Source organism: Coloeus monedula (genome assembly GCF_965178545.1).
Source record: "Coloeus monedula genome assembly, chromosome: 2".
Classification (NCBI taxonomy): domain Eukaryota; kingdom Metazoa; phylum Chordata; class Aves; order Passeriformes; family Corvidae; genus Coloeus; species Coloeus monedula.
This window is the reverse complement of record NC_138782.1, coordinates 52,045,026-52,065,451: the sequence shown is the minus strand read 5'-3', so window position 1 is coordinate 52,065,451 and position 20,426 is coordinate 52,045,026. Positions and strand designations below refer to the sequence as shown.

Sequence of the window (20,426 nt, the reverse complement as noted above, 5' to 3'; positions counted from 1 at the left end):
GTTCGTCATTTGTATTCCTGCCGTTTCCATTGTCAAAGTGGCTGAAATGGGGGTCAGACCCCACCAGCCCTCCATGTTTATAAGTCCTGAAATACACAGCATATCTCATGTTGTTGCAGCTTTTTGACTGTGGTCCTCTCATGAGATAATGAACATAGAAATCACTAAGGGGGAACTGAACTGAATTTAGAAAATTAAAGTGATAGTGCAAATCAGCAGAGTGAGCCTGCCCACCCTAAATCACAGAGAATGGATGGCTTGAAAGCTTGGGTTGCAGGGCTTACTGCCAGCAAAGACCTGAGTTCAGGATGTCTGCTTTTTTAACCTCTGAAAGAGGAAAAAAGAGGTACAGTGTTACTATCAGTTGGAAAGCAAGAATCTCTTTTGCCCAAATGTTTATAATTTTGATGTAATTATTTTTGCACAAAAAGATGCAACAGTAGGCTGTTTGAATTTCTTCATGGAAATATGAGAAAGCCAGTAAATGTGCATGTGGGCACAGCCTCATGATAAGACCACTTGCCAGGGATAATGTGGCTCAGGTCCTGACTCAGCGCAACTCTCTGTTTCATGGGTCTGTTGCCTCTTTTTCCTGGTGGGGTTGGTTTGGGATTTTTTTTTCTGTGTTTTTTGAGGAGTTTTGTGTTGCTTGTGGTTTTGGGGGTTTTTTTGTTTTTGTTTTTACTGGATTCTTTCACTTCTCTAAAAAGTTCGAAGTTAAATCCATTCCCTGAGCAATAGCACTAAAACTTTCAGAAATTCTGTGCTGGGTGTGAGAAAGTCTTAAATCGATTTTGTTGAATTAAGTAAGGGCTTTAGTCGTGCTCTGAAAGGTTCCATTTCATGTTTTAAAAAAACCCATGGAGCAGGTATATACACATCTATACATACAGACTTTTTAAAACTGGAAACATGGACGTGCAGGTTTTTATAGAGGCTGTTGAAGCCAAGAGGAAGTCAGGAGCTCTGAAGAGCACAACCTGATAGCAGCCACAGGCAGCCCAAAGACCAGCAGCTGTAGAAACAAAGGGTAGAGCCAGATTTCTTCCACTGCCCACAATGCTGTTGAGTTCTGAATTTTGGGTTTACCTTCTACAGCTAAAGAACCTGACAGAAGGAGTTGAATCTCTTTCATATGTATTTGGGTTTGGGTTTGAGTCTCTGCAATGTGAGGTGTCTCAAGTAAAAAAAATGGAGAGAACTGTGTAATTCTACTGCATATTGCAGTGAATGTATGATGGAAGTTTCTGACTCAAAATGCCTGTCAGTTTGTCATAAATCAGAAACAAAAAATTAAAAGGTGTGGGGAAGTTTAAAACTAAAATATCCTTTGCTTTCCACTGCATAACCTTTATAGTTTTTAAAAAATCTTTATTCTTTTAAACAAAGTAAAGCAAATCACTGCTCTTCCCAAAAATTAACGCAAAATTTTTGCTTTTTTTCCCCCCTGAAATGGGGGACTTTATTGCTGATACTCCATACATATGTGGTAATACAAAAAGAACTTTTGTGGATCTCTTAATAAGCAGTGCTTTCTCTTGATTTACCTCCTCCTCAATTTTACCAGGGTTTTTAAGGCCTTAGTAACTCAAAGTCGACTTAGTTTCTAATCTTCTTGGTAAATTATTGTTTGGTGCAACATGAAGTGAAAACAACATACAGTTTTTAAATGTTAGCTATCACAGTGATGATGTGAATGGGGGTATACTTGTAAAAAGTCATCAGTATTACAGTAACAACACGTTTTACAAGAACCCCTGAGCCTTGAACGTATTGATTCATCCAGCACAAAAGCTTCTGTTCGTTTGCAGTATAGATCATCTGAAGTTCCATGTGCTCGAGACATGGATATTGGCATGTAGGTACACAAGTGTAGTATCAATACAAATATGACCGTGGACCTGTGTTATCCTCTCTTTTCATGGTGTGTCTGAAAGGATTTATAGCATGGCTGTAGAAGTTTTCCTGGAGGCATTGGTCAAAGTCTGAGCTTCCCCTTCTCTTTCCTTGCTGCTTTTCAGAAAGAAAATACATCTTTTGTTGTTCTTGGAAATACTGAAGAGAAATTGAGAAAATGGCAAATAATCTTAATAGAAATACAGTACATCTTTGTGTACATGAATATGAAGAATTGGTAAGATCTGAAAAGTGTTTTGCAGAGGGAAATGGAGAACATCACTGACCCATAGGAGTAGGTGTCCTGAACTTGAAGAGCACATAAAAACAAATCAGGACCACTGGTATTCAGAAGGAGGTTTGCCATATTCAGCCATGGCTTTCATGGCAAGGAGATACTCGTGGTTGTTTTCTTATCCTATCAGTGAGTGCTTCACTTCAAAACCACTCGAAATTCCTAACCCCACAGTTACAGAAAGCAGGCTGCAGGGTGGTGGTGATAGGGATGTGTGGCTCACAGAGGTGCTGCTTTCCTCATTAATTGAGGTTGTTTGTTCAGGAGGTGACTGTGGCCAAAGTACAGTGTGCTGCCATTAGCCGTCCTTGCCAGAGGGCCAGCACCTGGGCAAGGAATCTGTACTTGGCTGACCAGACTGTTCCTACCCCAAAGTGTACCCTATAACAAACTTGTTTGCCTGCTTGTTTATTCATTTCTTTTCTCTCTTCCTTTTGTTGTGCTTTTCCCGCAGGATAAAACCCTCTCACTGAGGGAAGTGGTCGCTGTTCCCCAGGCCCATTGTCAGCTCTTGAACAAGAAGGGCCCCATTTGGGCAGTATCCAGTTGGGCTTCACCTCGTGCCTCCCTTGTCTGTGTCACATCCTGAGTCCTCTTTGGCTTCCCATTTAACCATTCTTGATGTGGTTTGTTTGGGGTTTTGTCATTCCTGTGAAACATTACAGCTCTTCCTGATGCCAAAACCACTCTCTCTATCTTAAAGTCCTCCCATGGAGGACCATGGAAACCCATGTCTTTCACTGTGTTTTCCAACATTATTTCACAAAAGTTCTTTTTGGCTTTATCTGGACAATAAAAGTCAGCTGACAAATGTAAGGATTTTTAGGCAAAGATGGCAGGTCTTATTCATCCTTTTTATAGAGCTCTAGTGCAGAGGCAGTTCACAAGAACACTTTGGTATTGTACCATTTGAGTAACGAGTGTAAAATGCATCAGTTAAAGACCTGCTGTGTCTCAATCACATATTGGCCTTTATATTAATATGTTTTTAGCACAAAGATAGCTGCCATAGTTCTGGGCTTGCTTCATCTTGTTTGGAAAATTGATCAGAAGGTATTTGATTTCCCTGCTGCAGAATGCTCTGTTCGCATATCGATTTTCCTTTCTCTGAAACCCATTTCTATTGAGGCTTTTTTGTGTTTGTGCCATAATTCTGCTGGACTCTGCTTCTGTTTATTACAAGTAAATTTATGTGTTAGCACTGCCTCACTTTTTGTTGTTACAGGACTTTACAAAAGCTGCAGTTTCTCTGTAATTGCTAATGAATTATGTTTTTCAAAATCACTGTGGAATGTTTTTCAGCCCTGTGGCTCCCAGCCTTTTTGTTGACTGCAGTGTATTTAAGATGGGTGAAAAAACCCTTCTGCTTTTATTGTTGGCAAAGGGAAGAGAGAGGGTCCAGTGTTTGCCCCGAGATGTGTTAGGTTCGATAGATTCTGGTGTTTGTGTCAAGCTGAGAGGCAGGATTTGTCTTCCCTCTCCAATACTAAAAGCAGACATGTGAGAGTTCCAACAGTGTGTTCTCTCTGAAGCTGCATTTCATCAGTAGTTAAGCTAAGTGTTTACCTATGTCTGCGCTTCTGTATGAGGCATTGGGACACTTGGATTATTGTTTCATGCATAAAGGTATTTATTGTTTGAAATTTCTTCTTTTTTTTTTTTTTTTAACCATCCCTCCTGCATAACTCATTTCCTTGATCCAGAGTTTTGCTGCTGCTGCAGGATATTATCATTTAGCATGTGTCAGCTCAGGCTCTAATGTGCAAGAGCAATGGTGCAGAAAAACCTTCTTTCTTCACTGAAACAGATAAGGGGATGGTCCGGAAGTTGTGGTTTGAAACTCAAAATGGCACTTTAACTAATCTGTACCACTAGAAAGGCACCGAGTTGTTAGTTCCCTGAAACACTTGCTGAAGTGGTTGACACAGGAATAGGTCTTTTTTATTTCTTTATTCTGACCTGTGCCTCATATCTAGTGACTTGTAGGCAATTTCTGTTACACACCTGTGCTGTCTCTTTACAGGGGTTTCCCTGTGTCTTCCCCAGCACCTCTGCAGAGGCTGAAATGTAGAGTGTGGTGGGGGACTCCAGGCAGAATCACTGCTTTCAAAGTAAATCAAACTCTTACAAGCCTTCAGTGCTCTTCTGTCTTTTAGATACAGCTTTGTTTAACCATTTTAGAAGCTAGACTAGAACATGCAATGCATGTTCAGAGCAAAGAGAGAAAACTTTGGGGGAAAGACTGGCAGAATTTTCTCACAGAATTTTCTGCTTATTTACACCTGCTGAAATGGGTTCATAAAATTATTTATACATTTATGAGCATTTTAGTCCTCTCCTTTTTTACTGGTTATGTCACTGAATTTTCCCAGCACTCATCTGGGTCTCACACTGCACACTTTCTGTCTGCACAGTGAGATTAATCCTGTCATGGGATCTCCAGAGGAGTGCTTAAATTTATGATTCAAATGGACACAGCTCTTGTGGCTGAAATTGTGAAGAGGTTCATGAATTCTTAATTAGAAGGGATTAATTCAGTGAATATAATTTCCTAAACTAAGTTGTGGTGTGGAGGATAGACGTAGCTTAATGTGTAAGTAATTAAAATATGCACATTCTCCCTAGAATGTGTGAGCCATACCCTGGATAACTAAGTTTCCTTTCAGATGCTCTTCTCTGCTATGCTTGTGTATTTCAGGAGCAGAATGCCTTCAGATAGGCTGTGATATGCCTCTTATCTGTTACATTACATACAGAACAAGTGAACTGAAGTTACCATGGAAGGAAAAGTCCCTCATGAATTCAAAACCTGCCATTCCAGGCAGGAAATGGTTTTTCAGCTTCTTTCCTGTGTATTTTGTGCGTTGTACTTTCTTCCAAGTTGCATTTTTCTGACTTGGCTCATAAATGGTTGCAAAACTGTTTTGAAGATTTTTTTTGAGGAAAGTCTATAAAACCAAAATCACAGTATTTAGAAGCCGGCAGTAATTTGAAAAGAAAATGTATGCAAATGATCACATAAATTCAGGTACAAAGTAGGCAAAAAAAGCTACCTGTGAAGGAAGCTTCTTTCTTGAGCCCTAAGGCAAACAACTAAAGGCATGAAGCATAAGCTACAAATCCTGCTTGTTAAGCTTACTACACACGTTTTCTTCCAAAATGAGAGATTTGTAAAAAGCATTTCACCAACTTGCACTTCTGCACCAGGACTCCCAAGGCTACCACTGTGGCTCTGCACTGTGGCAGTCGCTCTGTGTGGCATCCACAGTGCAGAAGGGTTGGCGATCCCTGGGCCGTGCAACACCTGCCATCCATCCTTTCCTCCAACTGCTGGATCAGAGCTTCAGCCAGGACCTCAGGGTCTTGTCCTGCGCCCATCCTCTTGATGGCATTGGCTTTGGATGAAGGAGGAAACAGGAAGGAAATAGGACTGCTAAGAAATGGCTTTAAAGGTGGGAGAACAAAATTCCTCTACAAGCTGAGATTGTTTTAAATCAGATGTAGGTGACTAGATGGAGGAATCCCTAGTTTAAATTCAGTGGGCTTACTCTACAGGATATTAACATTACTAATTTTTAAAACCTCCCCCTTCCTTTTTTATCAGTATTTGAGATTCTGTGCTGTTCTGACCTTGGACCTCAAGGGAAGCTGGATGAGCTGGTGCTAAGCCACTGTTTGCTTTCCCTCTAATGTGTTCCCTGGGGATTGGATACAGTTTATGAATATCTCAGTTTCTCCAGAATCTTCAGATCCTAGTTGCTGATTTTAGTAGTGTATTGGACAAGTTTAATATGCACCAACAGTTTCTGGGTACAAGAAATTACAATTAAGGGGCCTAGGGCCCCTTAAATCCGGAAACCATACAAGTAAATCAGTCACTTTTGGGAAACACTGGATTTAATAGCATAGCTTAAGGAGTCTGCACTCGATCAGGTACTTTCTCAGATCATCGAGTTTCTTCAGAACACTGTGTAGCATGTAGGTGATGTGAATTTTCTGGTACACCTCAGACAAGTTTTATGGGCACATGTGGAGGGCAGTTACCTGAGGCAGCAGACTGCTCCACGGAAAATACCTATCGTTCTTGTGCCTGCTTTGTCTAGACAAGAGCTCTGGAAATGCAGGCTAGGGATGTTTCTTACTCCAGCCACTGTTCCTGTAAGCCCAGGCTGTCCTCTGTTTCATTTTTAAGTTTTTGTTCAGAATGATGGAAGGTGTACTTTAATGAAACTAACCTCTAAAATTATTTTCTGAAAAGGTCGTATAGCGTGCTTGAGAACATGCCAACAGTACAACATTTGCTCAACCTTCTAGAATTAGTCTTTGGTAAAAGAGGGCCCTGATGCTAATGGATTAAAGTCAACACAACCTGTGGATTTTAAAGTGAGGTTTAATGTGAGGTTTAATGGATTTTAACCAAAATAAATAGAATTGCTCAAGGCTGATGGAAGTTCTGTGGTCTCTGATACAGATCTAAGCCAGAAGTTTAGTTGAGAGTACTATTTCCCTAAGTATTTTCCTTTGGTTTCTTGTGTAAGTAGAAATAGCAAAAAATATAATTTCTGCTGGAAAGGCAGGTAGGAATATTAATCATAACAGTGCAGGACTATCAGATATTTTGCATTCCAGCATTGCTAAGTCGAGCTCTAGAGGAGGGAGAGGAAAGTTGTCCTTGCTTCTGCCCTTCACAGTCATCTTGGTCCTATAAAACCTTGGTCCTGTTCTAACAGGGTGGGCTTGACAGCAAATGAGAAAAAAGAAAGTAACACAGCCAATTTTTTTAGGATTTAGTTACATGGGATGCAGGTGACTGTCCACACATGAGTAGTTTTATGCTGAAAGTAGTAGCTTTTCATCTAATTGTAGTCTCAGGCTTCAACTTCACAAGCAACTACTCAAGCAAAAGACTTGCCGTGGGAGGCCAGGCAGTATCTTATAAATGGTAATTTACAAAAAACCTAGCATGTTTAAATAATGAAAAACCAAAACACTTGCAGCAAGCAGCTTTTTAAGACAACAGACAAATCATCAGGAACTTGGGATCTAAAGGTGTGTTGGGGACACGATGGAGTCTCCTGACTGGCATATCGAAACATAAAACCGATAAAATGCTCCTTTTCTCATCAGTGCAGCAGAGTGTGGACAAATGAGGTGCTCATGAATGGCAAGTGTTTGGATTGTGGACCTTGACTTTCTCTCCCTCCTTGCAAAGAGCTAGGCAGGGGTTGGAGAGTGTCTGAGGAGGATTTGCAGCAATGTGCCTGCAGCCTTTTCCAGATGCAAAACTTAGATTCCATTTTGACAGAACTAATGGAGAATGAGAGGGATGCCTGGTGCCAAACAGCTAAATGCATTTTTCTTATCTGCGAACATCTGTGGAATTCCCCTGGCCTTGGTCCAGCTTCTGCTTGAGAGGAGTCCTGTTGGATCTGTCAGCAAGTGGATGTGATAGCTTTTTCGTGTCCACTTTCACTCAAGGACTTCATTTCCCTTTGTGTGCTACAAAATCAGCAAAAGCAGATATGCAGAGAATGCATGGTCAGGAAAAATCCCCCAGTAGGGCAGTGACCCAGTGTCAGCCTTGCACCCAAGCAAGGACATGGCCATGAGCCATCCTGTGCCCTCCCTGGCTGCCGTGGCCAGCAGTGCAAGCTGACTCAGTTGTGTGATGGCAGAGCAGGCTCCTTTCTACTCTAGATCTTGCAGACTTCCTGAGAATGGAGTTAATCCAATACCACTTCATGGCAGTCAGTGGTAATTTCCTGTTTAGTATTAAAAGGCTGCATTTCCAGAAAATTGTGTCTGGTTGTGGGTTTTTGGGTTTTTTTTTAATTAAGTCCTAAGAATGTTTTGTTACCCTTTGTGTAAACAAAGGGCATAGGAAGTACAATTTCACAGAGATAAGAGTTTTACATGTAGGCTGAGGAATGCATGAACAAGAGGTCTTCAGTACTGTGAAACAAATCTATGTCTTTTTTTTATTTTTTTTTTTTAAGCGTGTACACTACTGCTTACGCAGCTGTGATGAGTAAGTTACAGAATTCAGTTTGCAATAACTTCACAAGGGCTAGGACTGGCTGAGAATAAAGTAGGAATAAGTAGCTTACCCCATGATTTCACGTGAAGATCAACCAACAAAGTGTAGTTCTCAGTACTGACAACTCATATTATCTTCCCCCATTCTAACTGGAGTTTTCCCACTGATTTCAGCTAGACATATTAATAGTATGTGCCTTTTAGGCTGTTGGCTTCCAGTCTTAGATACCATCAGTGGGACTCCCTCATGTAACTTGAGGTAGCTGAAACCCGTTGGGCAGGTTGTTCTGTAAGGGTGTCTGTGTGTCTCCATCAACTGCAAAGGGAGCCTGGATGACTGAGTTCTGGAGTGGATGGTTATATCCTAGATGTTTGTAGAAAAATGGTTTGAACTCCATACCTTTGAAAAGTTCCTGTGTGAGAAACTGGTCTTGCTGAAAGGCATCTGCATCCTCTCAGAACTTTTTCCTCAGAGAATGTTCTTTTAATGCAAGTTTTTTCCTGAAGGTAATTTCTTGGAAATGGCACTTGAACTTATATAACAAATTTTGCAGTCATCTAGTGAAAATAAAACACCTCTCTTTCTATTTTGTTTTGAATGACTTCTGTTTGGCAGTTTAACTTTCTGTATTCTCCAGTGATAATATGAAATTATGTGTTTTACTGGATTATTTCAGAATTTATTCTGAAAGCAGTTCCTTCTGGAGTAGTTAATATTCCTTGTATGAACTGTTTTGAGATAGTTCTTGGTTCTGTTACTCTCTTTCTTTTCCGTTTTTGTCCCCTTCAGATTTCTTCTTTCCGGTGTTTGGTTATTTCATTAACTTGGTATTTGTTGTATTTCAGGAGAAACCTGATGCCAGCCCCACATCTCTACAGTTGCGATCCCAGATTGAGGTAAGCACTTAGACTTTGATCATCCGATTTTGTTTGTTTGTTCTTTAATTTGATATTCTGCATAAATTGGGTAAAGGCTTCTCTAGTGTCTGCTCTCAGTGCTGCATGTCTTCTCTTGCAGGAGTCCCTTGGTCTCAGCAGCACTGCATCAACACCTGACACTGAAAGAAAGTAAGTGAAGGCACAGGAAGTGAGAAAGGAGGGAGGGGGAATTTGGTATGCTTTCTTTTTCCTTGGAGTAAATTAATTTTAGATTGTACTGATGTTTCTAGATTTCAGATCCAGACACTATGAATGAAACCTGTTTAGGAACCTGCTCCTTCTCTTCCTTCCTTTTGGGCTTTTATTATTTTGGGGTTTTATGCCAAGGGAGGGGGACTCTTTCTCTCTTCTGTGAGCACTTGGGGTGTGCATACACCAAGACGACTGGTAGTCATTTCTGAGGAACATCAGTGATTCCACATTCTCTGCAAATTAAACCTGCTTTAAAAATTACTTTCTCTGACTAGACCTAAATGCAGCCAAAAATGACAGGTGAGGGGAAGGGAGAATTACAAACTTACATTGCATTCCTTTTCCTGTGCACTCCTGAGTTGGTAAGTGTGCTTTTGAAGAAGCTGCCAAGGGAATGAAGTATTTAAAACCAAGTTAAAAGGAGCTTTAATTTTAGCATCCTTAATAAAAACCTCTCTGTGAGGACAGAGAGGTTTCTGTTTACTCTCACCTCCTGCTGCAATGTGTGTGCTTGTTTTCTGTGCCTTCTTCCTTTGATCCCAAGATCTTGGATCCCTGCTGCTGAGGGTAGCGTGCAGTGGTGCATGAAGACAACTGACACTGTATGTCCAATTGCCTGCACTTTCATGAGGTAGTGCCAGCTGGACCAGTTCAGAGGGAGTATGTGGAATCCATTTGTGATAGGACATGCTTTTGGAAGGTTTTACAGTCCCACAATTGAATATCCTCTAGTGTTTCATCACTGGGCAGTAATTGGAAGGTTTCTGCCCTTGCTTTTGCTAGGTCAGTAGAAGGACTGTTAGTCCCAGAGCAATTTTTGGTGGATGCAGCATATGGGACTTGCCTGAGCACTGACCCTATAGAAGTCAGTTGTGTGGAAGTGTACAACTGCTTAGGGGCTTCCTTGGGGCTTGTCTGGAAGCTGATTGATGCTAAAGGTCCCAGAATGTGATAAATTGTCTTTTAGAGGTGCCTTGTCTTGCGTTATCACTCCGAAAGAAAAGCAGAGATGGTTTGGTTGAGGTAGATGCTCATTTTCAAAACAGCCTAAGACAGGTAAGGTGCATTTTACCTTGGGTACCGTCACTGCCCCTGTATTACATGCTGGTAAAAGAGAAGGCCTAGAAGTCTTAGAGTTTAATACCTTGTGCTTCAGATACTGAAATATGGAAAAGAATCCTTGAAGGAACCTGGCTGTCCCAACCTTATAATGAAACTAGAAGTGCCAAGTAAATGGGAACTGTAATCTGGGGAGTAAACCTGCAAGATTATCCTATAATCATATGACTTTTCTCTCAGCCTCAAAGCACTTTACCCATGGGTAAATATCATAATCCTACCTCAGGTAATAATGAGATAAAGATCTCACAGGAGGACAGCACAGAACTTGGAAAAAACTCCACTTACATGTTCTAACCAGCTCCTAAGTCGTGCCTCTGTGTAGGTGTTCTACTACAAATAACTGAGTGAGAAGACAGTATCTGCGAAAACTTCTCCTGAGTGACTCCTCTGAGACAGCCCATTTACAGAAATTATATTATCTTAGTTCAGATGAAAGGGACATGTGATTTTTGTGGACCTTTCAAGAATGGAAGTGTGCCATTTGACAATTCGTAGATGGGTGTAGTGATTAACCTGATCATATATATGAAACTGGTGCAGGACAGGTTGTGCCAGATACTTGCACAATAAGAAGCAAGGCCATGTGATGCATGATAATTGGACAAGGTGTTGAAAATAATAAATTATATCTACTCAATACTGTACAAATTATTCAAACCTGAAATTATACAGGCCTGTGCCTATTTGTGACAGCCTGCCACATCAGTGCTGGCCTCACCCCTCTAGCCTGGAAGGCTGAATTGTCACAGGAATTACCTCTTCCAGGGAGGCAGAGTTTTATAAAACTGATCTGCAGGAAAATGACCACTTCAAGCCCATCCGATATATCTGTACTTGCTACTAACATGTTGAATTTGATATTTTTCAGGGGAGGATGTTGTGTTGGCCCCAGGGGCTTTTGTGGGGGTTCAGTGTTTAGTATATGGCTTTCATCAGAATTTTCTGTGTGGGCATGCTGCTAGACATGGGAGCTTGTCCCTTTGGGGGACATTGTTCTTATGTCCCTCTCATGCATGAAAGATGTGAGGCAAACCTTCTACAAAACTTCTTTCGTTGTGAGAAGACTAGTTTGCCAAATATGAAACTTGATGCAGATGTGCATTGGTTTCTGATAGTCACAAAGAGATTTGGGGGGCAAAAGGAAAGATTTGTTCAAAACTAGACATACAGACTTTCAGGAGCTGGAAAATGTGTTTTCGTGAGTACTCTTCCACAAGTAAAAGCTTATCCAAGAATAGTTACAATTCTACATATTGAAAATCCTAATGTTTTCCTAGGATGAAATGGGTTGTTTCTGGTCCGGTGTTCTGAGCAAGTTGCTTTAGAAAATAAAGGCAGTCCCAAGGAAAAATCTGTATTGAAATAAGAAGGAGACAGCAACTGTCTGGCTGGAATGTGGTCACTCTTGAGTAGCTCCCTCACCCAGCAGTGCTGCCTGCATACCCTACTGCTGAACGCTGCCAAAGTCTAAAGTTTTAAAATAACACATCTGGATGGTTGTTTAATTTGCCAGAGCTGAGACATTCTGGACAGAAAGAAGCTTTGAGGGAACCTGGGAAAAGCAATGTTTGCTTTAACCCGGTTTGGTTTTCCTTTTCTGTGCTGCTCAGCTGGAAAAGAGAGCCCAACAGGGTCCACTGTACACCACACTGAAAACAGATTAACCTTGGTGGTCTGTGGTAGGAAAAAATCCTGTTTGTGTGGACAAGCAGTGTATGTTCAGTCTCGCCTTGAGTCTTACTAACCCTGCTGCCCCGTCTGGTCTAAAGTCAGTGCAGAATTAGTCAGTGCCCTCAGTCCGGCAAGTTGCTCAACAAGTATCTGTCTAGTGAGTGATGGGTTCTGCCACAGATGAGCAGCAGTAGGGCCTGTAGGCAGGCAAAAGGGATTAAATGAGCTTGGAGGCAGAATTGTTTGTCACTGTGAGTCACTGTCCCCCTCGGAAGGCATTTGGGGCAATACTACCTTCCTCTGTTGCTGACAACACTGTTCCTCTTAATTGGATAAAGCTACAAAAAAATTAGATGAAGCTATATGTGAACCTGCTCTATGCATTATATGTGCCCTACCAAATATGCCTTTTTTTTTTATTGGTTCTGACAACAAAAGCAAAATCTTCACTCAGAGGCAAAAGCCTCTGAGATTAATGTGAATAACATCAAGGGTGCTGATGTGGCCTGAGAAGCTATCCATAAACAACAAAAAACAAAGTCATGTTTATTTAAGCTTTGCTTCACAATTGCTCTGTTTTTTTGGCCTTACTGGAGTTCCTTCTATAAATTGAAACAGTTCACGAGGTTTCTAAGTCATATCATATTCAGCAACTAATGCTGAGCATGGAATGAGGTATTTGTAGCTTTCTTCTCTGAATAATAAATTTCACTTCCCTCTGCCCTTTCCAAGATTTTCATCTTTTAAACTGCAGTCTTGCTGACAGTTGTGGTGCTAGTGTAGCTTTGCTGTTTCACAGTGTGCCTTCAGTAAAGTGGCAACAGCATCTTTAACAGTGATATTATCCATTTTAAACAAAAATCTCCCCAGAACCACAGGTGCTTCCATACAGACACATTGACTTCTGCTTTTGCTAGAAGAATCATCAGTGTAGAAAATATGCAGTAAATGTGTTCTTTAGCATTTACTGTTACTTCTCTGACCCCATACCATGTTCATCTAGGGATGTATTGTATATACAATTCCTATTATTTCAAAGTGATGGCAACACCCCGAGGATGTTTACTCAGATAGGGGACTGAGCAGAGTTTTCTCATAATTGTAAACAGAGCATTTAAACAATGTAACCCAACTTTTAGCCTGTTCCCATTTTTGAGCATTCAAGTCTACATGACAGACTGATGAGCTCTGCATGTTTGCCAGGAAATCCAGGTTAAACCCAGTCCCCTGAACTCAGGCTTCTGCATCCTGACCCTCATCCTGTTTTTAGAAGAACTGGGGGGATGTTGCAGAAAGGAAGCTGTGTGTTTTCCCTCTTTGGAAGTAGATCTGTTTGCTGTCACTGTTTGCTCCATCAGCCTTTGGGCTGAGTTTCAGACGTGGTGTATCTGAGAACTGCCGGGAAAGAAAAGGAAGTGGGTGAGAGACTCAAGAGCACTGCATACAGATAGAATGAGGTACAGACATTCCTATATACTAATTTTTTTCTTTACAGTTGCTAGAGAAAGAAAGGATGAAACAATGCTCAAGGTAACAGTTGTGTCCTGTATCTGATGTTTCAGTCATTCCCACCAACTTTGTGTGGCAGTGGGTATTCGGAATTGTCACCTCCTATGTGAATCACCTGCACTTTCTTGAACTGTACCACTCAAGTGCACTCCTGACCAGTGAATGGTCACACTTCATATCAAGTTCCACAATTCACCCTGCTGTACTCCTCAGACTGTGACTCCGTACAGTTCAAACATTCTTGACCCTGTAATACTCAAGACCTAAATCCAAGACTCTGCCAGAGCAGGGAACTGGTCAGAAACATATGTGTCAGGCAGAAGGAGAAAAGCAGGCATGTGTGGTGTGCAGGTGACACGGGGCAACATTGCTCAAGGGCCTTGCATTCCCCCGGTGTGGGGGAGCTGCTGTGCTCTGGCAGCTGCATCCTCAACTCCCTACTTCAGCTGCTCCTGAGGGCAAATGTCTGTCACCCTCTGTGTGTGCAGGGTGTACCAAGCCACTCACACGTTACATTCGTTTGTTTGAGTTTGGCCAGATCTCTGATGGCTTGTTGGGAATGTCACAGCTGGAGCTCCTCAGGCACTGTGGCTTTCTCCGAGGTTGTTAGTGGGCAAGCAGTGAGGCCACAGCGCAAGTGGCTGCTATCTGCATTGTATCTGTTGTCACTGAAGGAGAGACAATTGACTGAATCTGTTTTTAAGAATTTTTTGCAATGAGTGTGCCATAGTACAGCTGTTCAGTGTCCCATGGTATAAACTGCAAGTCCGTATCAACCTAAGGCTGGGAGAAGGCTTACATTTCAGTGTTCTCATCTTCCACAATGATTTTCAGTGAAAGCTGCAGAAAGGTTCATACAGACCTCAATTCTGCCTCTTTCGGTACACTAATCTACTGGCCTTTGCCAGTAATTTTTAACACTAGTCTTCTTTCCCTGCAGCATCCAAACTGCAGGTCAAGATTTGAATGCAGGAGGTTATTAAATCCTCCCTCCAGGTCATGGATGGGGGGACTTAAATTCTATCAGCCTAGATTCTGGCAACTTCTCAGATGCCCAGATTAATTCTGGCAGGTATTTGTAAGCTCATCTGCAAAGAAAGAGTGCAAGTCTGAAAGAGGATGTGAGGCAGAGAGAGGGCAGAAACTGAGAAGAACAAAGCAAAAAACAAACAAGTCCCCCGAACTGAGGTAGCTAAAGGGTGCACTAAATTGCCAAGAGAATAAATTCTTCCTTTTGCATAGTTTAAAAATGGAAAAGAATATTGGAAGAAAAAGAAGTAAGAGCTTTTTGTACTTGAGATGTTTGCACTTAAGATACATTTTTTTTATACCCTGTTCTTGCAGAAATCGAAAAGAATCAGTGAATGTGTATGGCCCTGTTTTCACTTGTTTGAGGCCTGATTTAGTCAAAGGCAAATTATTCATGCTGCCTTTAAACAGCCTCCTCAAGAGAAGTAGGGCAGGAAACTCCCACAATAACCCACACAATGGGAGTGAGAGGCCAGCCAAACGCCGCCTGGGACACGTGAGGAGGGAAACCAGTGTGCCTTTGAGCAGCTGGAAGAAGATTTCAAGCCTGGCAATTTTGTACAAGGAAGTATGAAGGGCTCATTTCACAAGAAAGTCTGACTTGTCACAGCGAGTTGAGATGGCACATAGTGAGCAGTACGCAGAGAGCAGGGAAGCATTGCCTGCAGCGTTGGGCCCTGCTCTTTGCTCTCAAAGAGTTTTTAGCTGGCAATTATCTGCCCCCTGGATGGGACCAAGCATTCTGTTATTAAATATATGACGTACCCCCATCTGCCTGCTGCCAGTCCCCAGACCGAGCCCATGGGACTGGCGTGGTGACTTCCATGCTGGTGATGCTACAGAGTACACACACACACACACACACACAGAGCCCACAAGCAGCTCAGTGTTTGTTTCCACTGAGAAAGTTTTGACCTGCTTAAAGAGCCATTGCTATGGAAACCTAATGAGAAGATAATTGAATGAAACCTCTTTGCTTTCCATCCCTTTCTCACACTGGTGCCAGCAAGGTCAGAACCTTGCAGGCCTTCTTTCTCTTCAGGTTCATGCAAATTTGATAAAAATACCAAAGGCCCATTTTCTTCCCTTTGCCAGCTCCAGTTAGATAAATTACCTTGTATTCAGTCAGGAGCAGTTACAAGTCTGTCAGTTTTTCATACTAATTATGTAAGTGGGCCATTTCTAATGCACACGGATAACCAAATGACTTTGCAGCAGAGCCAGCATGGGCTTTTGCATTGGTTTATTCACCACTCTGAATATGCATAATATTTGTATACTAAAAATCACATCTAAACCATTTTCCTCAGTGTACTATAAATAATCATTGGTAAGGAATGAGAGGGGCACTATCAGTTTATTGAAGACGATAGCAGTAGTGGTTTCATCATCATATGGTGCTATGCACCTGTGGATTTTATGATCCATAAATGAGAAGCAACCATTTGTTAAAGCACATCTGCATTTAAAATATAAATGGCCATCATTCTCAGTTCCCAGATTTGTTCTGTTTTGAGAATGATGAGATTTCAAAAATCAACAGGCACATTCATGAAAGCAGCGCATGGTGTCATTTGTTTCCTTTCCCAGTTCTGTGGAGTACCAGCACGTTCTTGGGGCACATATGACTGTGTCTCTTGTAAAATCAACCACTCTCTATGCAAGATTAGCCCTGGTGTTTTTCTGTCTGAGATCAGAATCAGTCCAGAGTTAACAGGAAAGCTGTAGCCTAGTTAAAACCAGTCTTAATATTAACAGACTGGCTTAGTTGGCTTGTGATCCAAATGTGTGCATTGGTTCTTCCTTGTGCACCAAGTTTTGGAGACCACTTCCAGGTTTCAAAGGTATTGCTTAGGTGTAACAATTTTATCCCCACTGCAGCACTTCTATGGAAAGATAAGATTCAGAGACCATTTTAGATGTCAGGCTTTGACATTGCTCTTACAAAGAGCCCCAGGCTGCAAAACAAGAACCAAAAGTGCCCTCCAGAGGCAATCCTTATGATGATGTCTTCAGTGTCTAAGATGTCTGGTCAGGTCTCTTATCTTTCAAGCAGCCTCCTATAAAAGCAGTTCCTTAAGTTTTTGAAGTTGTCCTCCCTTTCTCTACCTACTGTTGGAAGTTTGTCCAAATAGTTAGGAAATGTTAGCTTCTCTTTTCTAATTTTTTCCAGCATGTGCCTGTTCCTGTGCCTTCTTTATTAACAGGCAGTAAGTTAATCTTCTTGCAGCTTTCCAATTTGACAGGCAAAACTTTCCTAGCTTTCTTTTGTAAGATAAGTTGTCCAGTTCTCTGGCTATTCTAATAGCTTTCTCTTTACCACATCTAGTTTGAACTCATCTCTTTTGAGCATGAATAATGATGGTTGTACAGCCATTCCCATATATATTTGTTTTTCATATTCTTCATACTGCCATTGGAATTTTCTTTTAGGAAAAAGCCTTTTAGGATTAATGGGTAGGTTTTTTCTCAGTCATCCTTTTCCACCTGGTATCCCCAGGTACTCTGTCATTTGCAGACCTCCAGCATTTGAAAGACTGACTTTTGTGTCCATCTTGTTTGTGCATTTGCACATTTTAGTGTTGAATGTGTACTCATTTCTGTTAAGCCAGTCTTTCTAAACAACAAGTTCCTTGTCCAGGTTCTCCACTCCAGCTGTTGCTACTAAATTTTGTGTCACTGATCACTCCCTGAGTGGCCTGACGTAATTTACTAAATTTTGCTCAAACCCATCAACTCTCTAAGGCAGTAATATTTGGGTACTCTCAAAAGTAGCTCCATTTTTGGATTATGTATTGTGTTTTCTGTTTGGGGGTTTTTTGAGCTTTTTTTCTCATTGGTTTATTTCAGCAGTTTGGCTTGAAGAGGCACAAAGTACTGGCCTAGAGATGGTTCAAGATTTGTGAGATAAATGAATTAAAGTTTTGACCCCATCCATTGCCCGTTTCCAGAGATTATGGGTTGATAAGAAAATACTCCTTCCCTCTGGCTGTAAATCTTGGTTTTTTCCTCATTGTGTGAACATATACCCATACATTTCTTCTGCTTTATGTGGTGACAGAGTACATTTCATGTGAAAGCTTGCTAATGAAGTTGTACATCAGACCACAACAAAAATGAAGGCCTCCATGGTGGAGTAATGGCATTTGGCTCCCTTTCAGACACACAGTGCTGAAACTTCTGCCAAGTGTCACTGCATCATTAACTTTCAGTACAAGTTATCAGTCTATGAATGGAAGAGCACAAATTGCTTTCAGTGCACGTTCACAGAAGCGCTGCAGATTTAACAGAGTAAGGGAGTGTAATTTGCAAATCAAACATACAGTGACTCCAAGGTAGTATGGATTTTTCACCAGACATCTAGGAAGTAAAATGCTTGATTGATTGATTTCACTGAGGATTTTTAGGCATCAGAACTGTCTGGTGGAACTAAAAAGCAAGTGCCTTATCAGGCACTACGTGGTAAGTTTTGTTGGCATTTCCATCTCTTCAGAGCAGCTGTTAGCATTTTCAAGGTCAGCCCAGGCATGGAAGATTTCCTTTTTAAAGAATGCGTGAAATGATAATTGGAATTCGCATCCTCTGATGAAACTCAGCATAGTTCTTAAATCAGTTATAAATGAGAAGGTGGTCTGCTTGCTGTGGATCCTGCTTTTCTCCTCACCCCCTCTGGTTCAGGCACATCAGAAGTTTGCTCCTACTGCCCTTCCCCTTCTTTGGAGGCCAGTTTATGGTGAGTTGGTGGCCTCAGGCTAATTCCTACTGAACGGATGTCCACATCGCAAACATTGCCACTACACCTGCTGCTTACTTGCATCGTTGTTGGCAACTGTGCAAGAGAAGAAAAGGATTAAAAGGGATTTGGAAGCCACAGAGCACAAGAGACTGCCTTAGAAACTGTCCACTTTGAGGGTGATTTCACTAGTGAGGCAGTTCTGATCATTAAGAGATTTCATTTTCTAAGGATGGTGATTTGGTACATTTCATGGATACTAAATTAATTTAAAATGAATAGAATAACTGCTTGATGGGTGGAGTCTATGGTCATGTGAAAAACATGTAGCGGATTAATTCTGTCAGTTCCAGCAGAGCTTAGCTTTCGTTAAAAGAAAAGTCTCCATATACAACTCCACATAATTTTCATCTGATTTACCTTTATTTAGAAAAATACTTGCTGAAAACTTTACTTTGAAGTAAGTGTCTGGATGAATTCCTGGCCCTGTTGAAGGGCTTTCTCTAGAAATTTTTACCCAGGAAGCATGAGGTTTGTATTTTTCAGCTTTCACCAGGCTTCTTAAAAATTAAACATCTGGTGGCATATTATTGGCTTTTCCCCTTCAAGAGTAAACACCAGCAAGGAAAATAGTAAATGTCTCCCTCCTCCTGGTACACTAAAAATTTGAAGGTTTTTTGCCTCAATTTATTTGCAGTTTGTGCTGGATTAAATGTCTGATCAGTCTGAGTTTCAAGGAGGTTGCATTTCAGAGCTTCACTTTGCCCTCCTTGTCTAGATGAATTACTAAATCACACTGAAACATCATACTGTCTCGTTTCCCCTTTAATGATATCTTTGCAAATTGATGAGCATGTGTTTCCTGCTTACAAGACGTTGGCCAGTAATTGCTTACGTCTTCTAACACTGACCTGGCTTGAACTGTAATTTCCCTTCGAGTGGTTTAGTGAATTGATCAGAAACTCTTTATTGCCCTCTGCTGGGGGTCTGAGAGAGCTAAAGGAGCCCGTGCAGGCAACTGCATGGACAGCAACAAGAGCGTGTCATATGTGTGTTATTATATGGCCTCATTTAGAGAATGGTTTGGCCTGAGGTCTCCTTGGTGCGCTGGGGTGTGCGTGTTTCCATCCTGCATGGCTGCAGTACAGCCACCACACAATGGGACGTTGGCATGTCACGGGTCCGAGCCCGCAGCAAAGACACCGCAGTGATGCTTTGCACGTGGAGCCTCCAGCAAAGCTCTTGATGCTGGCAGAAGTCATTTCCCTGGCTTGCTGCGGCGTGGGTTTAACTAGCAGTTCCCACAGGAAGGCTTCAAAGAAGAAAGCAAGGTTTGGTAATTTCTGTTAGCTCCTTTTATGCAGACATTAAAAAAAAAAGGCCGTGAAGCAGGGTGATGTTGTCTCATCGGAGATCTCACAATGAACTGTTGGCACTGAGTTGGAATCCATTCTAGAAAACTGGTTCAATGAACATAAAGAGCAAGAACAAAAGATTTATTTACTATTTTAGTGGGTTGTTTATAAAGCCCATATTCTAGACTTGACTAAGTCTCTCCAGCTAGCTTTTGAAGAAGCAAGCATACAGTGACGAGAAAGCACACAGGAGGGATTTGGGAGAAAGAAGCTGCAGTCTCCAGTCAGCTACAGTTGCACTTCATAGGGTCTAGAGAAACTTTTTTCACCTTGTCTTTAAATCTCTACTACTGTCTTCCACACGGTGGCTTCTGGAGGTGTAATGAGCACATATTTGTAAAGCATTGTCAGATAAAAACTGAATAGGCTTAAAATTGGTGTACAGCTAAACAAGTGCAGCATCCCAGTTCCACAGTTTTTAAGGCAGCAAAATTACTGTTTTGCAAATGCAAGTGGGGAAACTATGTGAATAGTTGTTTTTCTGAGGAATGCCTAGACTCCTTTGCCTTAACCATTGGTTTCTGTCAGTATATATTTTTCTGTGCTGGTCACAAAAGGCACATTTAAGAAGGAAACTCAGTTACTGTGG

The 20,426-nt window shown here is 41.5% G+C and overlaps 1 protein-coding gene across 2 annotated transcripts in view; it reads left to right on the top strand.

Annotated features, from left to right (window-relative positions):
* SASH1 (SAM and SH3 domain containing 1) overlaps window positions 1-20,426 on the top strand; it is a gene marked incomplete at its 5' end in the record, with an annotated part of 533,304 nt that overhangs the window by 463,736 nt on the left and 49,142 nt on the right. For both annotated transcript variants that reach the window (XM_082303323.1, XM_082303324.1), the window contains 2 exons: window positions 9,074-9,124; window positions 9,246-9,295. In XM_082303323.1, the coding sequence (XP_082159449.1) occupies window positions 9,074-9,124; window positions 9,246-9,295 (101 nt within the window). The remainder of the gene's footprint in view (window positions 1-9,073; window positions 9,125-9,245; window positions 9,296-20,426) is intronic.